The sequence below is a fragment of the Castor canadensis genome, chromosome 11 (genome assembly GCF_047511655.1).
Source record: "Castor canadensis chromosome 11, mCasCan1.hap1v2, whole genome shotgun sequence".
NCBI classification, from domain to species: Eukaryota; Metazoa; Chordata; class Mammalia; order Rodentia; family Castoridae; genus Castor; species Castor canadensis.
In genome coordinates, this window is record NC_133396.1 from 6,904,604 (window position 1) to 6,922,432 (window position 17,829).

Sequence of the window (17,829 nt, forward strand, 5' to 3'; positions counted from 1 at the left end):
TTGACCACACCTGAAATCCCAGGCTCAGGGTGTTTGTCCATCAGCCTTGACTCTCCCAGGCCCATCTGGTGGAGCCAGGCGCCTCTGCCCCTGAGGTGAAAGGAGGGTGGGATAAGGCTGTCCAGACCCACTGGTACCACCTCTGCAGACATCCACAGGTCAGAGAAGAGCCACCAAGTTCTCCTTTCAGGGAAGCATGTGGCTCTGAACGGAGTGGTATTTCTCAAAAGCTTTTTATTCTCTGACTTCTTGTATTGCTAACTGCGTTGAAATTTCACCCATGCTACCTCCTTCCCCTTTTAGTTTTATTCATCAGTGGGAAGTGGCTGAAGGAGGAAGTGCCAGCGTGAGAGTGAGTGAAAGCAGAGGGTTGGGAGATGGAGTGGAGCACAGTTGGTTCCTGCTGACAAGGATTCACAAAGGAGGACTGGTATGAAGAGAAGATGAACCTGCTGCTACTCTTTCCCTTCTTCTTCTGGCTCCCAGGTGAGTGGGCCCTGGGGCTGCACCTGTGGGTAAGGCTCAGTAAGGTAAAGAAAGTGGTTAGCAGAGGGAGAGCCTTGTGCGTTTTATCTGCTCCCTCCCCCAATGTTTGATTGCCTGGAAGGCAAAAATATTGAGCCCTTTACTGTGAAGCCAGTCCAGGGCATAATTCCTGCCACTTAGGCCGGTCATATTTCAGATGGACAGATTGATGGCCACTGGTCAGGGGAAAAGCAGAGGAGCCCTGGTTGCTCAGGATTGGAGAGTCCTTCATCTAGGGTTGGACTGTCTCCTTCATGAGTGTGTTATGAGCAAGGGGAGAGGTGGAGGTGGAGGGTGGAAGGAAGGAAAGCGGGAGTTTGCCAGACAGGAGGGAGAGATGACTCAGGCATTTGGAGCAGAAGGAAATAATAAAAGTTGCCAAGAGGCTGAAAGGGTGAAGAGGAGGCAGTGAAAAAAAAGGAAAGGAGATGCTGATGTGTGGACACAGGTAGAGAACTGAAAGAACTAAGTGGATGTGTAGCAGTTCGATTAAAAAGGAAGGGAATTTTCTTGACTTGAGCGGGGCCCCGGGGCACAGCCCTTGGGTTTCTCCCTCTTCTGAGTCACTCTCCTCTTGAGCTCACCTTTTCTCTTGGCTTAAAGTACTCACTGTCAGATGACTTCTGTTTTTATACCTCTGACATCGCCATCTCCTCAGACACCAGAATCTTCCAGCTAGCTAACTGCCCACTCAACATCTCCCCTCGGATGTTGAAATTTCTAATGTGACCTGCCCAAATCTTTGCCCCAAATCCCTTTCTTCCCCGTTGTTGTGTCTGGCAACTCCACTCCATCTTTCTCAGCGCTCAGACCAAACATGGTGGGCGTCTATGTCAGATGACCTCCTGTCTGACTCAGTTAAAACCCAAAGTCCTGACACAGGCTTTGAGGTGCTCATAGTCTGGTTCCTGGCTCTATCCTCTCCCTTAGTCTCCCCTTCCCTCCCCTTCCCTCCTTTTCCCTCCCCTCTCCTCCCCTTCCCGTCCCTTCTCTCCTGGGCTCAACTACCCCACCACAACAGCCTCTTAGATGTTCTTTGAACACACTAGGCAGAAAGGACTTTTTATTTTCTGTCCTCTCTGCCTTGAATGTTCTTTCCCACGGAGCCACAGGCTCCAGTCTTTCATATCCTCCTTTGTCCTCACTTCTCACTGTGGCCTTCATTGATGACCCTAAAAAAATTGCAAATACTTTTCTCCATTGTCTCTTCCCCTATCACCTTGATAGAATGTAAGCCTATAACTCTAGTAGGTACTAACTAGACAAATAGTAAATTTTAGTTGGGTGGATGAATGTATCCACTAGAGGATGACAGGATTTTTGCAATGTTGCCTTCTCCTTCCTCTTTCTACTTTCGTAGAACTGAACAATGCCATGTTGGGAAACGATTTGGTAGTGTCTCAAAATGTAAAACATAGAATTACCATGTGACCCAAGAATTATTGTCATAGGTATATATCCAAGAGAGTGAAAACACATGTCCATTTAAAAACTTAGACTTACATAAACACCCATGACAATATGGACTCATAACCTCTAAAAAGTGGGAACAATCTAAAACATCCTACCCACATTGGCACATGGATAAATAAATGTGGTATATCCATACAGTGGAATACTATTCAGCTGTAAAACAGACTGAAACACTACTGTCACATGTTACAACATGGATGAACCTTGAAAAACAAGGCTAATTGGAAGAAGCCAGTACACTGTATGACTCCACTCACACGAACTGTCCAGAGTAGGCAAATTCGTGGAGGTAGATCAGATGAGTGGTGGTAGGGGGTGTTGGGAGACCCAGCTCAAGGAAAGTAACTGACAATGACTGTAAGATTTCTTTTTGTGATAATAAGAAATGTTCTGGAATTACATTGTGGTGATGGCTGTAAACCTGAGTCAATGTTCTACAATCCACTGAAGAGGGATGAAGGAGAGCAGTGGAGGGGAGAATTCAAGTGTGATATATCTGATACATTGTAAGAACCTGTGTAAATGCCACAGTGTACCCCCACCCAGCACAACAATAAAGATAACAATTTAAAAATAAAAAAATTTGAATAATCCAGACAGCCTTAAAAAACAAATAAAACTCACTGAGTTGTAAACTTTAAAAGAGTGAAATTTATTTATTTATATTTATATATTTGGTGGTACTAGGGTTTGAACTCAGGGTCTCACACATGGCTAGGCAGAGGTGTTCTACCACTTGAGACACTCTGCCAGTCCAAGAAAGAGATTTTTGGTATTAGTTTAAAAAGTGGGCCAAAGTAAATCCTTAGCTTTAAACATGCTTTAATTAATTTTAGAAAGAAGAATGATCACAGTTTTTGTTGTGTTGTTTCATTTTGTTTTTGACACAGGGTCTATGTAGCCCAGGCTAGCCTTGAACTGGCCTCCCTAGTGCTGGGATTACAGGTGCATGCATGCTACCATGCCTGGCTCACAGTTTTAACATAGCAAATTGGAAAAGGATAACAAGTAGTAATCTCAAGTTAATAAAAAGAAGAAAACTATACTATGAGAAGTTATTTTATAAAATAAAAACAATAACATTTATCAACTTTGATGGTTAATCTTTTTTTCATTTTTGTTTTTTGAGACAGGGTCTCACTGTGCATCCCAGGCTGGCTTCAAACTCTTGATCTTCCTGACTCAGCCTCCCCAGTGCTGAGGTTACAGGCATATATCACTATGCTCAGCTCAAGTGATGGTTAATTTTATTTTGTGTGTGGGACTGGGGTTTGAAGCCTGCACTGCAGACCACTGAGATCATCTATCTGGGCTGTGACTGGGGTTTGAACTCAGGGCTTCACACTGAAAGAGCAGGCGCACTATGCTTGAGCCACACCTCCAGTCCATTTTGCTCTGGTTATTTTGGAGATGGGTTTTGTGAACTAGTTGCCCAGCTGGCCTAGAATTGTCACTCTCCCAATCTCAGCCTCCCAAGTAGCTAGGATTACAGGTGTGAGCCATAGATGCCGTGGGCATGGTGGTTAATCTTGATTGTTAATTTAATTAGATTGAGAAGTACCTAGGAGATTAGTAAAGCACACCTTGTGGGGGATGTCTGTGAGGGCCTTTCCAGAGAGGATTAACTGATGAGGGAAAACCCAGCCTGAATGGGGTAGCAACATTCAGTAGGTTGGGGATACCCAGATGGAAAAAAAAGGGGAAAAATGAGAAAGCCAGCTAGGGCAGGTGTTCTCTCTCTCTGCTTGCTAACTGCCATGACACGAGCTACTGTCCTCTGCCAAGCCCTCTCCCCTCCTCCCAGCATCCCTGACTCTATGGCCTAGTGTCACTTGCCATTTAAAAAATTATTCATGTAAAGAAATAATTCCCTGTATCCTGAATCTTTTAAAGATAAGAAAATGAAAGAACAAACAAGAGCACATGTTTTAATTATCTGTTTTTTTTTTTTTGGCAGTACTGGGGTTTACACTCAGGCTCTTATGCTTATAAGGCAGGTGCTCTACCACTTGAGCCATGCCACCAGACCTTTTTGCTTTACCCAAGAACACATATTTAAAATAAAAAAAAAGCCCTTCAGTGTTGATGCTTCTTGCCTTCCTTTGAAGCTACAGTCAGGACAGTGTGTGATCAGTGTGAGAATGGACAGGTAGATCAATAGAATGGAATGGACAATCCATAAATAACTCACAGTGTGGTGTTTGATGAAGGTGCCAAAGCAATTGACAGAAAAATTGTTTCTGTATGTGGTCGGCTCCACAGTACATGGAGACAAAGTTGGCGTCACTTTGTGGTCAACTTCCAAGGCATTCATCCAGGGTGGTTTACTACAGAGCCTCCAGACACAACTGGAACCACCAGGAAGAGCCTCTGCATGGCCCTCTGATGTAGCTGCTTCACCTGGGCATCCTGAGGGTCATCAGCACTGAGTCCAGGCAGGTCATGTCCTGTGGACCGGGCTCCTCTGCTGTGTCCTCCCCTCCAGACCAGCGCAACACAAAGATGGTTGCAAAAGGACACTCCTTGAAGTAAATGGATATATTGGTTACTGGGGGTGGAGAGGGGTGGATGACAGGAAGCTATTAGCGCTCAGTGTCACCATCTTTATGTCTTTTGTGAACCGTAGTGTGCTCTCCAGCTGTGGAAGCTGAAGGACAGCAGGTGTGTCCTTTCTTGACCATTGTTCCTTTCCTGATGCTCTTGGACGTGGGAGCTCTGTCCAGCACAGAATGCTGTAGCTCTGCCCATGGAGTGAGAGGTGACATTTAATGGATTTGTGTTTTCCAGGCTGCTTCACTGCCCAGAGTTCTATCACTGGTCCAGAGAAAGTGTCTGGTCTGGAGCGGGGCTCCTTGACTGTGCAGTGTCATTATACCTCAAGTTGGAAAACCTACAAGAAGTGGTGGTGTCGAGGAGCTAACTGGGGAAGCTGCCAGGTCCTTGTTACAACCAGTGGGTCAGAGCAGGAGGTGAAGAAGGACCGTGTGTCCATCAAGGATGATCAGAAAAAGTTCCTGTTCACGGTGACCATGGAGGATCTCAGGAGAGACGACACTGACATGTACTGGTGTGGGATTGAGAGAATTGGAATTGACCTCGGGGTCAAGGTTAATGTGATCATTGATCCAGGTAAGAGTGTGGATGTGTTAGTGTCCCACTCATGTGAAGTGTCATTCAGAGTGACCTGTCACAGGGGAGTTTGTGTCTGGAGGTCTTGTACAACTTTAATGGACCTCTTGGGATAGGGAGAAAAGGACTTCTCTTGATGTCCCCTGGCTCCTAGGCCCTCCTACAGAGCAGGGTCACACCCTTCCAGGAACCTTTTCTTCTTTGCACAGCTCCTGAGTCTATTGCTAATAGAGGATAAGGCGAGGGTCCCCAGTTCCAGCCCCTGGGCCAGAGACCCCCCAGAGATCTCAGTCCCTGGCAAGGCCCATGGCTGCCCTGCTCTTTGGAGAGCTCTGGGCAGGACCTCCACAGCTGCTGCTTTTACTCCCTTCCCCCACTTATATTCCATATCCAACCCTAGGGGAAAGGAGCCCAACGTAATTGGGGGTGCTGTGGTCTAATTCCTGAGGCCTACAAAGGCCTTCCCAGTCAAATAGCTTCATTCCAGGTTCCTGAAATCCCAGTGTGAGCCACTCGTGCTTTTGACTTAATGACAGTCTTCTCAAGTCCTTCTAGAATGCAGACACTCTGGGGAGGGCTGTTGAGAGGTTACAGTGCCTTGGTTTGAAGGAGTTTCTCTTCAAAAGGTTGGGCTCTTTTGTTGCCATCCTTCAGACAAGGGGCACTGGTCATAGGGCACCTGTAGCCTGATGACAGCACCACATCCTTGGGTCCACACTGCCGTGGGACCTCTGAGGCCCAGTGCAGAGCACACATTGTCTCACTGAATCCTGACAACACCCCCCGGAGGAAAGAGTCCTCGTTACTTGAGCTTCAGAGCTTGCCTGAAGTGAAGGCTCGTCTTGAATGGTAGGGTCTTGTTCAGGGAGGTCTTCAACATGCAAGTCCCCCATCTGAGCCCCCACTCTGCTCCTGTCCTGGCTGTGTGAAGGAGTCTGGAGGGAAGACTGTCCAAGGCACTGTCACAGCAGTGGAGTTGTTTGAAGTTCAGCTGAATGCCAGCTGCCCTTGTCCTTGAGTCTTCTAGCATCCTTCCTGGATTTGTGTTCAGCTCCACCTGCCTCAGATATCCTGGATTCTCCTAGAGGCCCAGGGGATATGAGTGGTCCAAGGTATAGCCTCTCAATACAGCACTGCTCCAGGTCTGGCTGGGGTGGCCTCACTCTCAGGTTCAGAGTCAGGTGCCATGCTGTGGGTGGGTTGGCAAGAAGAATAGTGTGTAATCTGTTTGTATGCCAAGGACCAACTACAGTGTCAGCCATCATCCCCACCACCTCCTCCAATAACATGTCTACAGCACCAGTCACTGTGGGCAACACGTTTATAGCACCAGTCGTCACTGTGGACAACACGTCTACAGCACCAGTCACTGTGGAGGAGACCAGCTACCACTCGGATGGTGGGTAAGTCAGCTCAAATAATGCTGTCCTCTGTGGCCTGTTTGGGCCAGACTCCTCCATTGGGGGAGTCTTTGAAGTTCTAGACCCCAGACAGAGCTTTCCTTGGACCTTTAGGCTCCTTAATGAGGGCATGGGTGTGGGGGGCACTTCCTATTTGCTCTCGCCCTCGCAGATCCTTCACCCTGGAGCAGAGTGCAGTCTGTAGGCTTTGCTGGTTCATTTAGTCTTCATTCTTTCACTTATCCCACTTTTATTAAGTTAACTTCATGATGGGCATTGTGCTGGCTCTAGGGACATAGCTGTGAAGCTGGGTGGGTGACAGCCATAGGTAGGTACTCCATGAGAACAGCGTGGTGTGAGTGTGTGGGTGCAGGGATGCAGGGCTGTAGGGTGGTCTCTTGGACCAACTTCTAGGAGGCAGAGGATGGCTTGGGGAAGTCCTGTTTCCCCTCGACTGTTGTGACATTCCTCACATCTTTAGGGCAGTAGTTCACCAGAGATTCTCTGTCCATTTTTTCCTTTGACCTTGCCTATGACTACCCAACCAAAAGGAATGAGCAGGTATAAACGTTCCTATTTTACAGACATAGAAACAGATGTTGAAACTGAGCCTCAATTGCTTCCTCAGTGAGGGGTGGCCCTGGAGCTTGAATGAAGTCTTTGGATTGCAAGCCCAGAACTCGGGTCATGCTTCTTAGTGCACTGTCCTGCCATCTGCAAAGGGCCTTCTTGAAGTTTAGAAACCTCCTTTACTTCCTCTTTTTGCTTTCCTTGGCTCTCTTGACTGTTTTTAGATCTGCCAAAAGCCTCTGTTGCTGAAAACCTTGCCATAAAATCTACAAGGGAGCGCCCCAATCTTTGTATTACCAGGGATTCTTTTACTTCCCCTCTCCCTCTCCCACTTGTTCTCTGATTTTTTTCTCTTGTGATACAGGATCTTGCCATTTAGCACAGGCTGGCCTGAAACTTATGATCCTACTGCCTCCACCTCCCTAGTTCTGGGATTACAGGCATGTTCCACCTTGCTTTTTTCTTCTAGCTTCTGATGCACCAGTGATCTTTGGTGGGTCCTTGGCTTGTAGGTACATCACTCCACTCTCTGCCCCTGTCATCACATGGCATCTTCTATGTCTGTGTGTCCAAATTTCTCTCTTATAAGGATAAGTCATTGGATTAAGGCCCACTCTAATCCAGTATGACTTTGTCTGAACTTGATGGCATCTGCAAAGACTCTTTTTCCAAATAGAGCACATTCACAGGCTCTGGGTAGACTCGAATTTTGGGGGACACTGTTCAAGCTAGTAGAGAGGACAAGTATAGAACAGGCCTGTTAGGAGCACATTGCTGTATGATTTCTGTTAGGCTTCCAGACAAGCTGGAACTACTTTCCAGTGCCCTCCTATCCTGTTTGCAAAACCATCTTTGAGAATACCCAGGAACAAGGGTTTCCTAGCTGAAGATGACAGTCCTGCAGGCCATACGGTATGTGGCTCTCCCCTGCCACCAGGTGGCTGGGATAGGGCTGTGAGGCAAAAGGCAACCCTGATCTGTCATTCCTAGGCGTGGCATTATGGATCTCAGTACCCTCATCCCACTCATCTTTGCTGCTCTGCTGCTGCTCTTGGTGGTGGCCTTACTCCTGGCTTGGTGGATGATGAAGCGACAAAGGAAAGGTGAGAGAATCTGGCCTGGCTGGGTGGGGGTAAGGGACTGAGAACTAACTGGCGCAAGGGCTTACCTACCCAGGGTGGAAGGCGTAGGGTACCAGAGGCCACTAGCAGTGAGCAGTCCAAGGGGATAGACGGTAGCCTAGACTTGTAGGTGAGCCCTTCAAGGTTTTGGTGTCAGCTGCTTGTCTTGCACATCCCTCCTTGCCCTCTTCTCTCTGAACCACTTCCTTCCATGGTTCCTGATTTGGCCCTTTTTGTCCCCCCTGGTGGAACTGGGATTTGAACTCAGGGTTTTGCACTTGTAAAGCAGGCACTCTACCACCTGAGCCACACCTTCAAATCCATTTTGCTCTGGTTATTTTGGAGATGGGGAGATCTCATGAACTATGGGCTGGCCTTGAACTGCAATCCTCCTGATATCAGCCTCCCTAGTAGCTAGGATTACAGGTGTGAACCACTGGTGCCCGGCTGGTTTGGTAGTACTGGGATTTGAACTCAAGGTTTTGTGCTTGCTGGGCAGGCACTCTACTACTTGAGCCACACCTTCTGTGCCCTGGTTTGGCTCTTATAGGTAAAGGTGGCAATGGCTTTAGGAGAACAGTTCGGTCTAGGGTGACTAGGCATTTCAGTAAGATCTGAATGACTGTCAAGGAGGTAGTGAGGGTTAGTAGACTGGCTCAAGTGGTATAGCGCCTGCCCAGCAAGGGTGAGGCCCTGAGTTCAAGCTGACACAGGAGAGAAACACACACACACACAGAACACATAAACTGCCAGTATGTGCATACAGTCAGTATATGCACATGCATGCATGTGAGTTCATGTAACACAGGCATGCTCACACCCACCTCTCACCCACACTCAGGTACACAAGACACAACCCTCCAGGTCTCATCAAAAGGGTTGACTCTTGCTGCTGCTTCTCCTCTGCCTACCAGCACTTTCCCTTGACCTACTTATCCCATGTGACCTTGCTTTTCAGAGAAGAGTCTTTGAAAAAGTGCTCAGGAGCCTTTGTTCACAGATCACAAGGTCTGGCCTCCACCAAGTCCTTCTCCTGTCTGGCTTCACTTCCACATTCTCACATAGTTGCACCCTTTCCCTTCTCAGAACGCCCAGGACCTGAACTTTTACCAAATCCCCTCCCACAGGAGTCTTTCTGTCTGATAGAAGGGGAACCTGACTCTGTGTTTCTTTTCTTTCGAGACAGGATCTTGCTATATAACTCAGGTTGAACTTGAACTCACTATGTAGACCAGAGTAGCCTCAAACTCTCCATCCTCCTGCCTCAGCATCTCAGGTGTTGGCATGTGCCATCCCACTTTGCTTGACCGTGGATCTTATCCATCACTTTTTTTTTCCAAGTGTGTTGGCCATGACCTAAGTTTAAGCACTTTTCATGCTCCTAGCCATCTAGTCATTTGAAACTAAAAATGGGGGAGAAAACATTTTGTTTCCTTTTTTTTTGTCTCCAGAGGAGGGGGTTGGGGGTGTTGGTAGCGGGGGGAAGGTCAAGGGCAGAAAGAAATACAGGAGCCAGCAACCTTCTGAAAACCAGTTCATGCATTCCACTCAGGGACAGTTTGGGACAAACCCACCTCTGACTGAACACCCACCTGTCAGGTAGGGTCAAGTATCAGGACACAAGGAGGGAGGGGACAGGTCCACCCAGGCCTGGCTGGAGTCTCGCTAGAATTCAGGGGGATAGAAGCAAGGGGAGAGACAAAAGCAAGTGCCATAGGAGGAGGGATTTGGTGGCCTGGTGGCTAAGGAAGCAGGCATGACTTTGAGACGACCTTTGAAGGAGGTTCAGGTAGAGGAAAGGTGGAGAAACAGACAGAACTTCTGGTAGAAGTTATAGGCTTAGCCCAGGATATTTCAGAAAGAAACTTAACCCCATGGGAACTGATGGCTGGTAGGACCACTGGTCCCACAGTTCTGTCAAGTGGGTGCAGGTCTTCCTCCTTTAAAGATGGATAAATGGAAGGTCAGAGAGGTGTCTTGACTCATGCCCTGGAATGTGTTGTCTGAGGGGTTAGAATTAGAACCGGGTCCCCTGTCTCTGAGTCAGGAACTTCATTTACAGTCTCCCCATCCCCCCACCCACTTCTCTTCCCTGCATGTGGGGACCTCTGTGGACCTCAGGAATGAGCTTCCTAATTCTGGATTGTTCTTGTCTTTCAGCTGTTGAGCCATCACCAGAGCAGGTAAGAGTCCCAGAGGGTGGACCAGAGATACCAGCCCACTTCTTTGTTTTCCACCTCCAAGATCCCTATGTGCCACAATATCCATGTAGTCATGGCCTCTGCAGGGCCTGGGAGGATGGGGAGCCTGGAAATAGTAAGAGGGGAGGAGGTCTTGGGGAGGTCTTGTGTGCTCACAGGCTGATCTGGTGACTAATACCCTGTGTCCTCATCTCCAGGTGCTGCAGTCTCTGGGGGATGACCTCTGCTATGCAAACCTGGCCCTGCAACAGCCTGGAACCTCCCCTGGCTCCTCCTGGAAAAAGGCCTCCACCAAGCCCTCCTCCACTGCCCAGGCCAGCCAGGCAGAAGTGGAATACATCACCATGGTGTGTCCTTTATGCAGCTGCTGGAGATTGGGGAGGGACAGAAATGCGGCTGCCCTCCCTTTGTGGATGGGCTTTCTCCTGCCTGCATGGGCACAGCTGAGGAGGGTGGGTGCCAGGCAGAACTGTATTCATTTCAGGACTTGCCCTAAATTAGCAACCTGCAGGTTTCAGAAGGGTGTCCGCCCCAGGTCTCAACCCTGGAGACTCAGGGGCCCAACTAATGTGGTCTTTACACTGAGCAGGAGAGCGTCATCTAAGCCCAGTGGCTCAGAATTCCATAGGGACCGGCTGCCCTTGGGCAAATATGGGGAACCTATTGTGCTGTGGCTGAAGCTCACCTGGGGAGAATGGCAGAGGGAAGCTGGAGGGCTTGGGAGTGGACCTCAGAAGCCTGACCCCCTCCTCTGAGGCCTCCTCTGTCCCATTCCATGGGCACAGGCTCCTGCCAGGCTCCCTGACCTCCTGATAATCTCTTACAGGCTCCCTTTCCAAGGGAGGAAATTTCCTATGCATCTCTGTCTTTGGGTGCTTTGGCTCAAGAGTCAACCTACAGCAACATCCACATTTTCAGCACAGGTCACGAGGAGCCCACGCAATACAGCGCCATCAGGAGGCTCTAGCCTGTGCTTACAACATCCCTGTTGGATCCTGCACAAAGCCTGCGAACATGTTCCTGTTCTTTTGCTCTCTGTCCCCTCCCTGATCAGGACCAACTGGTGACTGACACTTTGCCTAGTCAGCCAGCAGGGCCCCCAGCTCTGGCCTTGTCACCGGGGGCTTCAGAGAATTAGGGATCTCTCTACGTCCCCTCCTCTCCCACATAGCTTGGAAGGAGACTGGGGATGCCGTGGGAATTATAATGATAATAATAGCAATTTACCTTTATTTATTATCATATACAGGGGGCTAAATAATGGCCGCCAAAGGTGCCTGCATCCTCCCTTCCTCCTCCCCCGCCAGAACATGTGAAAGTACCTTGTATGGCAGAAGACAAGGTACTCATGTGATTAAGTTAGGATTTTGAGATGGAGACATTATTCTGGGTTATTCAGGTGAGCCCAAAACAGAATCGCAAGGATTCTTCTAAGAGGGGGTAAGAAAGTCAAAAGGGGAGAACATAATGTGATGATGGAAGTGGAGATTGGAGTGATGGGGCCAGAAGCCAAGGAATACTGCTGCCTTCAGAGGCCAAAGGCAAGGAATGGATTCTCCCTGGAGCCTCCAAAAGAAACCAGCCCTGTAAACACCTTGACTGGAGCCCAGTGGAACTGACTTCCTACTTCTGACTCCCAGAACTGTGGGAGAATAAATTTGTATTGTTTTAAATTGAGCCACAGAATTTTTGGTGATTTGTTGCAGCAGTAGTAGGAAGCTATGTGGCAGCTCTCCTTCCCTGAATGGGTCACATATAGTAACTACTTTAACTTCTACAAGGGTGCTTCAATTATTCAATTGTAATATACAGGGAAGAAGTCCCAGGTATAGAGAGGCTCAGAGACTTGCACCAAGTTTTATGACTAGTATGCCGAAGAGATGGAATTTGAACCCGGGAATTTGGCTCCAGAACCTGCCTAGTTCATATAAGGAGGATACTCTGTGTGTGTGTGTGTGTGTGTGTGTGAGAGAGAGAGAGAGAGAGAGAGAGAGAGAGACAGAGAGAGCACTAAAGAAAGAGAGAGTGCTACTCACACAGGGATAGAGTATTTACAGATGCTGGTCTTACTGTCTTTATTCTAGGGTCCTGGCAGTCCTGTCCCCAAATTATGTCCTGAATCCCATGGCATCTCTGTGGTTACTATCCTAATCCAAACAACCATCTCATTCCCCACCCCACCCCAGTCCCTTCTCCTCCCAGCATCCATAGTGATCCTTTAAAAGCACAGAGCCAATTCCTCCTTGCTTATGACCTTCCAGTGGGTTTTTCCTCAGCCCTTGAGGCTCTGGGGAATCCATAGGCTCCTGCCTACCCCTTGAAGCTCATCCATTCTCCCTCTCCCTTGCTCTGCTCTGTCCATACAGTCTTTCTTCTGCCCTTCTTACAAGATGTTATGGTTTGTATATGAAATGTCCCTTATACTAATGGCTTGGTCCACAGTCTGTGGTGCTTTGGGAGGTGGAGCAAACTTTAGAAGGTAGGGCCTAATGGGAGGAAGTGAGGTCACTGGGGTGTGTCCTTGAAGGGGGTATTGGGACCCTGGCCTCTCCCCCCTCTCTCCTTCTGATTTCCAACCACCATGAGGTAAGTAACTCTGCTCCACCATCTGTTCTCTACCGTGATACTCTGCCTCACCACAGGCCCAATGCAATGAGGCCAAGCAATCATAGGCTAGTGTCTCTGGAAACACAAGCCCAAACACTCTTTTTTCCTCGTAAGCTGATTATGTTAGGTATTTTGTCAGAGCAATGGAAAGCTGACTCACACACAAGTAAAGTTCATTTTCTTCTTAGAGCATTGAAACTTACTTTTCCTTCCTTCTGGAATGTTCTTCCCACAGATCTGTGAATAACCAGCTATTTTTCATCATCACATCTCAGCTCAAGCGTCAGCTCTTCTAGGGACCTTCCCTGACCACTCTAAGGGCAGCAGCTCCTGCTACCACCTCCAATTTCTCTTGGTCTCATCACACTCTTTTGTGAAATTACTTAGTTATTGGTATGTGGGTTTGTTGTTCCCCATCCCACTAGCCTGTATGCTGCCTGAAGGGGGGCTGTCTCATGTCCTTGACACCCCCCTTGACTAGTTAGGGGCTGGCAGGTGGTGGGTTCTCGAATGTTTATTTGTGAATAAATAACATGGTGGTTCAGATATGGGAACAAGGGCAAACTCCCACGACCAGGGACAGCAGTGACCATCTCTTCAGGAAAGGGTCCTGGCCAAATAACCTAGGAAATTTTGGGATTGACTTCTCAGAAGCAGGTAGTGGAGAGACTTCTCCCTCCCCTCCTGAAAACCAGGGGACAGGTGAGGAGCCATGGATACCCTGTGACTGGAGACAAAGGCCTGTTGCTTCAATTGGGGGAATTTTATTGGGGGCTGGGGATGGAGTGTCAGGGAGAGGTGTCATGGCTCAGGAAGCTAAGCAAGCCAGGCAAGCAATCCAGCAGGTACAGAGGCCATAGAAGTGTTTAGTGGACCATTGTAGAAAGTCCTGAGATTTGCTTGCAGTTGTGAACATCCCAAGGTGGCCTTGGTGGGTGGCTCCTGTGTCTGATGCTCCAAAGATAGTTTCTTGGAACCTGAAAAGCTTTTCCATCCTGGGGAAATTTGCAGAACCCAAGGAGCTTGACTGTTCCTGAGCTGGTCATTTAAGCTGGTCAGGTCAGAGTGACTGTTTTTAACTCAGGCTGTTTTAAGATTTACAGAGCAAGAAGTGCCTACAGAGAGATCTTCTTTAAACAGAAAAGTTCAAAGCAGAGCAAAATTAGAGTGAGTTGAAGTATAAGAATAAAAGTCATGTCAGAAAGCCTTGGGCCAGTGCATCACTGTGCCATTTTAGTTATTGTGTATAACATGGCTTTATTATTGAGTTTATTTTAAGCAGCCAGAACCAAACAGAGTATATGGGAACATGTTCGTTTGGATAGCAAGGAATTCATCTCTTCTGGTGACACATGGTTACAGATCCTTGTGAACATCACTGCCATGAAATTCTTGACACAAATCAAAACACAGGGACAACTAGAATTTAACCTTGGCTGAAGGGATCTGACTACCTCTGCCTTTATCTAGATAGTGAATGTGGGCTGGAAGTGGAAGGCTCTGGTAGCCTTCCATTCCTGGCTGAACCGAGGAGGGGTAAGTCAGCTTAGAAATACTTGCCCATTATCATCACTTTTATTTTGCTTTAGGAAAACATTGCAAAAGGAGTCTACAGACCGATATATTGCTGGATAAAATGTTTTGATTCAAAAATTCCAGCCAGCTGGATTTGTGGCTGTCTGCAAAGTATCTCAAAGAAGAGTTGACTAATTCCTGATATTCATGAACCTCTCCAATTACTTCCATAGCTGGCAGAGTAGTTTTCAGATAGTCCTGATGGAAGCATCTAGGTTCTTCATATATTGGGTTATGGGCTGGTGGAGTGGCTCCATTAATAGAGTGCCTGCCTAACAAGCATGAGGCCCTGAGTTCAAATCCTAGTACCGCCAAAAAAAAAAAAAAAGACATGTTGAGTTTTGATGGCAGGAGTTAGCCTCTAACCCAGCCTGATTTGTTCAAGTTTTGTAATAGGGTTTGGAAGATGCTAAGGAAGTCATGGGGTGGGGGAAGGGAGGCACACATAAAGAAGTTGGAAAGGAAACGGGTTTCATGATATTTATAGATTTGTATCTAAGTATAGTTTCAGTTATATCCTGTGCTCCACACTAAGGGTGCTGGTCATCATACTTATTATTAGACAGAGAAGGCAGATGTGGTTCCTCTGGGCTGAGAGTAGTGTTTACCATCTTGCTGTACTGTTTCCAGGAAAGCACATTCTGCAACAATCAGCTCCAGGCCCCTGAAGTGCTCAGTTCTGATGGAGTAGTGCCTGATTATTTATAGCCTGTCCAAAGTTGCTGGGGTTTCCCTCTTTTGGTTTTTGAATTATTAATATTTAATATTTAAAGATCTCACTTGATGAACATTGGATGGTTTGGGTGGCATTGACTTTTAGAAGATAGATTTTTTTTCAGTCAGTGAGGGAGTAAAAAAAAAGTACTCCAAAAATAGATAATCAAGCTAAATGTTGGATTAACATCTTGAAAAATAGCTTATTGATACACCAGGCTTGGAAAGGCCAGACTACTGGAATTAGTTGATTTCATGAAACAATAATTTTTTAGATTGGTAGAGACAGATGGAGTGGTCCTATTCAATATAATTGGAATTGGTAATGGGTCAGTGAGTTGAAAAACTTGGTTAAATTAGGGAATCATAAAAGAGGTATATCCTTTCTTCATATGTTTTATTTGGACTCAAAATATTTCAATGGTAGTAACCTGCTAATACTTTGATGTAGACTTCCAAGGCCTTTTCTCCTGGGTCTGATGAAAGATGAGACCTTAGTTTTTCTTACATAAACTGTACACACATTTTATTGTCTTAGAGCTCCAGTTCTTCAACATGAAGCAAGAAATTCTAGCCACTTATGAAGCAATCCAATTGCAAAATCCTTCATTTTAATGTTTTTCCTCCCATTATTTTATAGTTCCCTTACCCATTCCTAATTTGACAGCATTAAAAAAATTACAGGATTTATATAGAATCTTTGCAAAACATTCAATTTAATTTTTGTAGAAATAACAGTCCTGTTTTGCCTACATTCTTATTTCTTTGGTTAAATTCCATTGGTTGGGATCATTCTGTTTATACTCTTCATTTATTAGTTTAAGGGTGAATTCACTCAATTGCCTCATTAAAATTAGCATGTATGACTGGCATAAACAAATTTAGGCCCAAACAGAGTGGACTCTTGCTAACTATGTACTTCAACCAGTGGGAGCAGAAGCGATGGGCCTCCTGGAGAAGAACCTCCTGCTGGTGAGGGTGGAAGGTGCCACCTTCCATCCATGAAGTTATCTTGTTTCACCAAGAGACTGAAGGGAGTTGGTTGATCTCGTGAGGTGGATAAATGGAGATTGGTTAAGAAAATTCCTATTAAACCATCTGCCATCACCATGAACTCATTACTTTTTTTATTTTTTTTTATGCAATAGTTGTATGGGGAGAACACATTGCAACATTTACATATGGTCATTAAAGAAATGACACTTGATTGAGCACCCCAAGTCTCAGAATGACAGTGTTCCCCAAAAGAGCACAGTTAGTAACTTTATGCCAACATCTATTTCTGGTGTGTTGTCTGTGCTGTTTTGTCAAGGTTCTACATTTGGACTAAGAACTGTTGATCTGGTTCAGCCCATTCTCTAGACCGGGCCTCTTTGTGTCCCAGCTGGTGTGGACTAGCTTCCCTCTGAGGACCTCTGGTGATCCAGTCTATTTGTCTGGATACTGACTAACGGTGTTGCTTATAAGGGTTCCATGTCTTTCATCAGTTGTGAAAAGGGTCCCTTCAATCAGCCACATTCCCTCTGACCCAGCACTTGGTCCATGGTGAGCACATCCTCTCAAGGCCCTGCCCTGAGGGTTTGCAGTGTTTGCATCACAAGAGGGTGACTGGCTTGTCTGAGTTGCTGATGGCATGTCTAAGGAGAGGCTGAGAATTAAGCCAGGGAAAAAGTGATCCCAAGGGTCTGGAATAAGGAAGAGACATTGGGAGCCCTGTGCACTTGAAAATCTATGGGCAATGCTGAATAAAGTCTTCTCTTACATTCACTGCTGATCCCAGAATAAAAAAATCAGCCCTGCAGAGTTTCTACAGCCTCTCTCATCCCTTCCCCATCACCCTCCCTACCTTCTGTGCCCCATACCCAGCCACCCTCAATCCTATTATCTGCTAACTTATTAATTAAAAATTTTAATTATAAAATGTTTGATGCATGCTATGTGTATAACGGGCATACATGTTATAAAGGATAATAAAACACCCTTGTTCCTGCCTTTTTACTGAAGAGATACCACTGAGGATGTGACTCATACTTGCCTTTTTTTTCTTCCATGAAGGAATATGCTTGCATAAGGTGACTCTAGAACCCTTCACAGTCCTTAGCCCAGTCTTCTTGCCTTCATGTTAACTAGCAAGGTCCTCAGATGCGTGTGTGTCAGGTGTCATTCCATACTAAACTGAGAGGTCTCTGTAGATCTTATTTTAATATCATTTGTTGTCCCCAGTGAAACCATGAGCCAGTGATCAGCCATGCTTGTGTGTTTAAGGATCTAGTGAGCTGGGCACCAGTGGTCCACACCCGTAGTCCTAGTTACTTGGGAGGCTGAGATAGGGAGGATCACGGTTCCAGGCCAGCCTGGGAAAAGAGTTTGAGAGACCCCCATCTCCAAAATAACCAGAGCAAAATGGACTGGAGGTGTGGCTCAAGCTATAGAGTGCCTACTTTGCAAGCTTAAAGCCCTGAGTTCAAATCCCAGTCCCACCAAAAAAAAAAAAAAAGGGTGTGGTGATTGGTT

The 17,829-nt window shown here is 46.7% G+C and overlaps 2 protein-coding genes across 8 annotated transcripts in view; one reads left to right on the plus strand and one right to left on the minus strand.

The window, feature by feature from the left end:
• Positions 1-17,829, minus strand: part of Rab37 (RAB37, member RAS oncogene family) — a 54,536-nt gene that overhangs the window by 23,329 nt on the left and 13,378 nt on the right. The window lies entirely within an intron of this gene.
• Cd300lf (CD300 molecule like family member f) lies at positions 60-17,527 on the plus strand. 3 transcript variants are annotated; one of them, XM_020159517.2, is made up of 8 exons: positions 60-158; positions 304-486; positions 4,786-5,127; positions 6,368-6,530; positions 8,088-8,200; positions 10,379-10,401; positions 10,617-10,766; positions 11,246-17,527. In XM_020159517.2, exons 2-8 carry the CDS (start codon positions 444-446, stop codon positions 11,384-11,386), a joined length of 975 nt encoding a protein of 324 aa, XP_020015106.2. In that variant the 5' UTR covers positions 60-158; positions 304-443; the 3' UTR covers positions 11,387-17,527. The 3 variants fall into 3 exon arrangements, with proteins under 3 accessions (XP_020015106.2, XP_073901299.1, XP_073901300.1); XM_074045198.1 differs by lacking the exon at positions 60-158 and having other exon boundaries at positions 328-486; positions 11,338-12,060; XM_074045199.1 differs by lacking the exon at positions 60-158 and having other exon boundaries at positions 329-486; positions 6,425-6,530; positions 11,246-12,060.

Coding starts and splice junctions, on each gene's coding strand:
- Cd300lf (XM_020159517.2), top strand. CDS start 444: ATGAACCTGCTGCTACTCTTTCCCTTCTTCTTCTGGCTCCCAG. Junction 5,128..6,367: donor TAATGTGATCATTGATCCAG/GTAAGAGTGTGG, acceptor TTGTATGCCAAG/GACCAACTACAGTGTCAGCC. Junction 10,767..11,245: donor AAGTGGAATACATCACCATG/GTGTGTCCTTTA, acceptor AATCTCTTACAG/GCTCCCTTTCCAAGGGAGGA.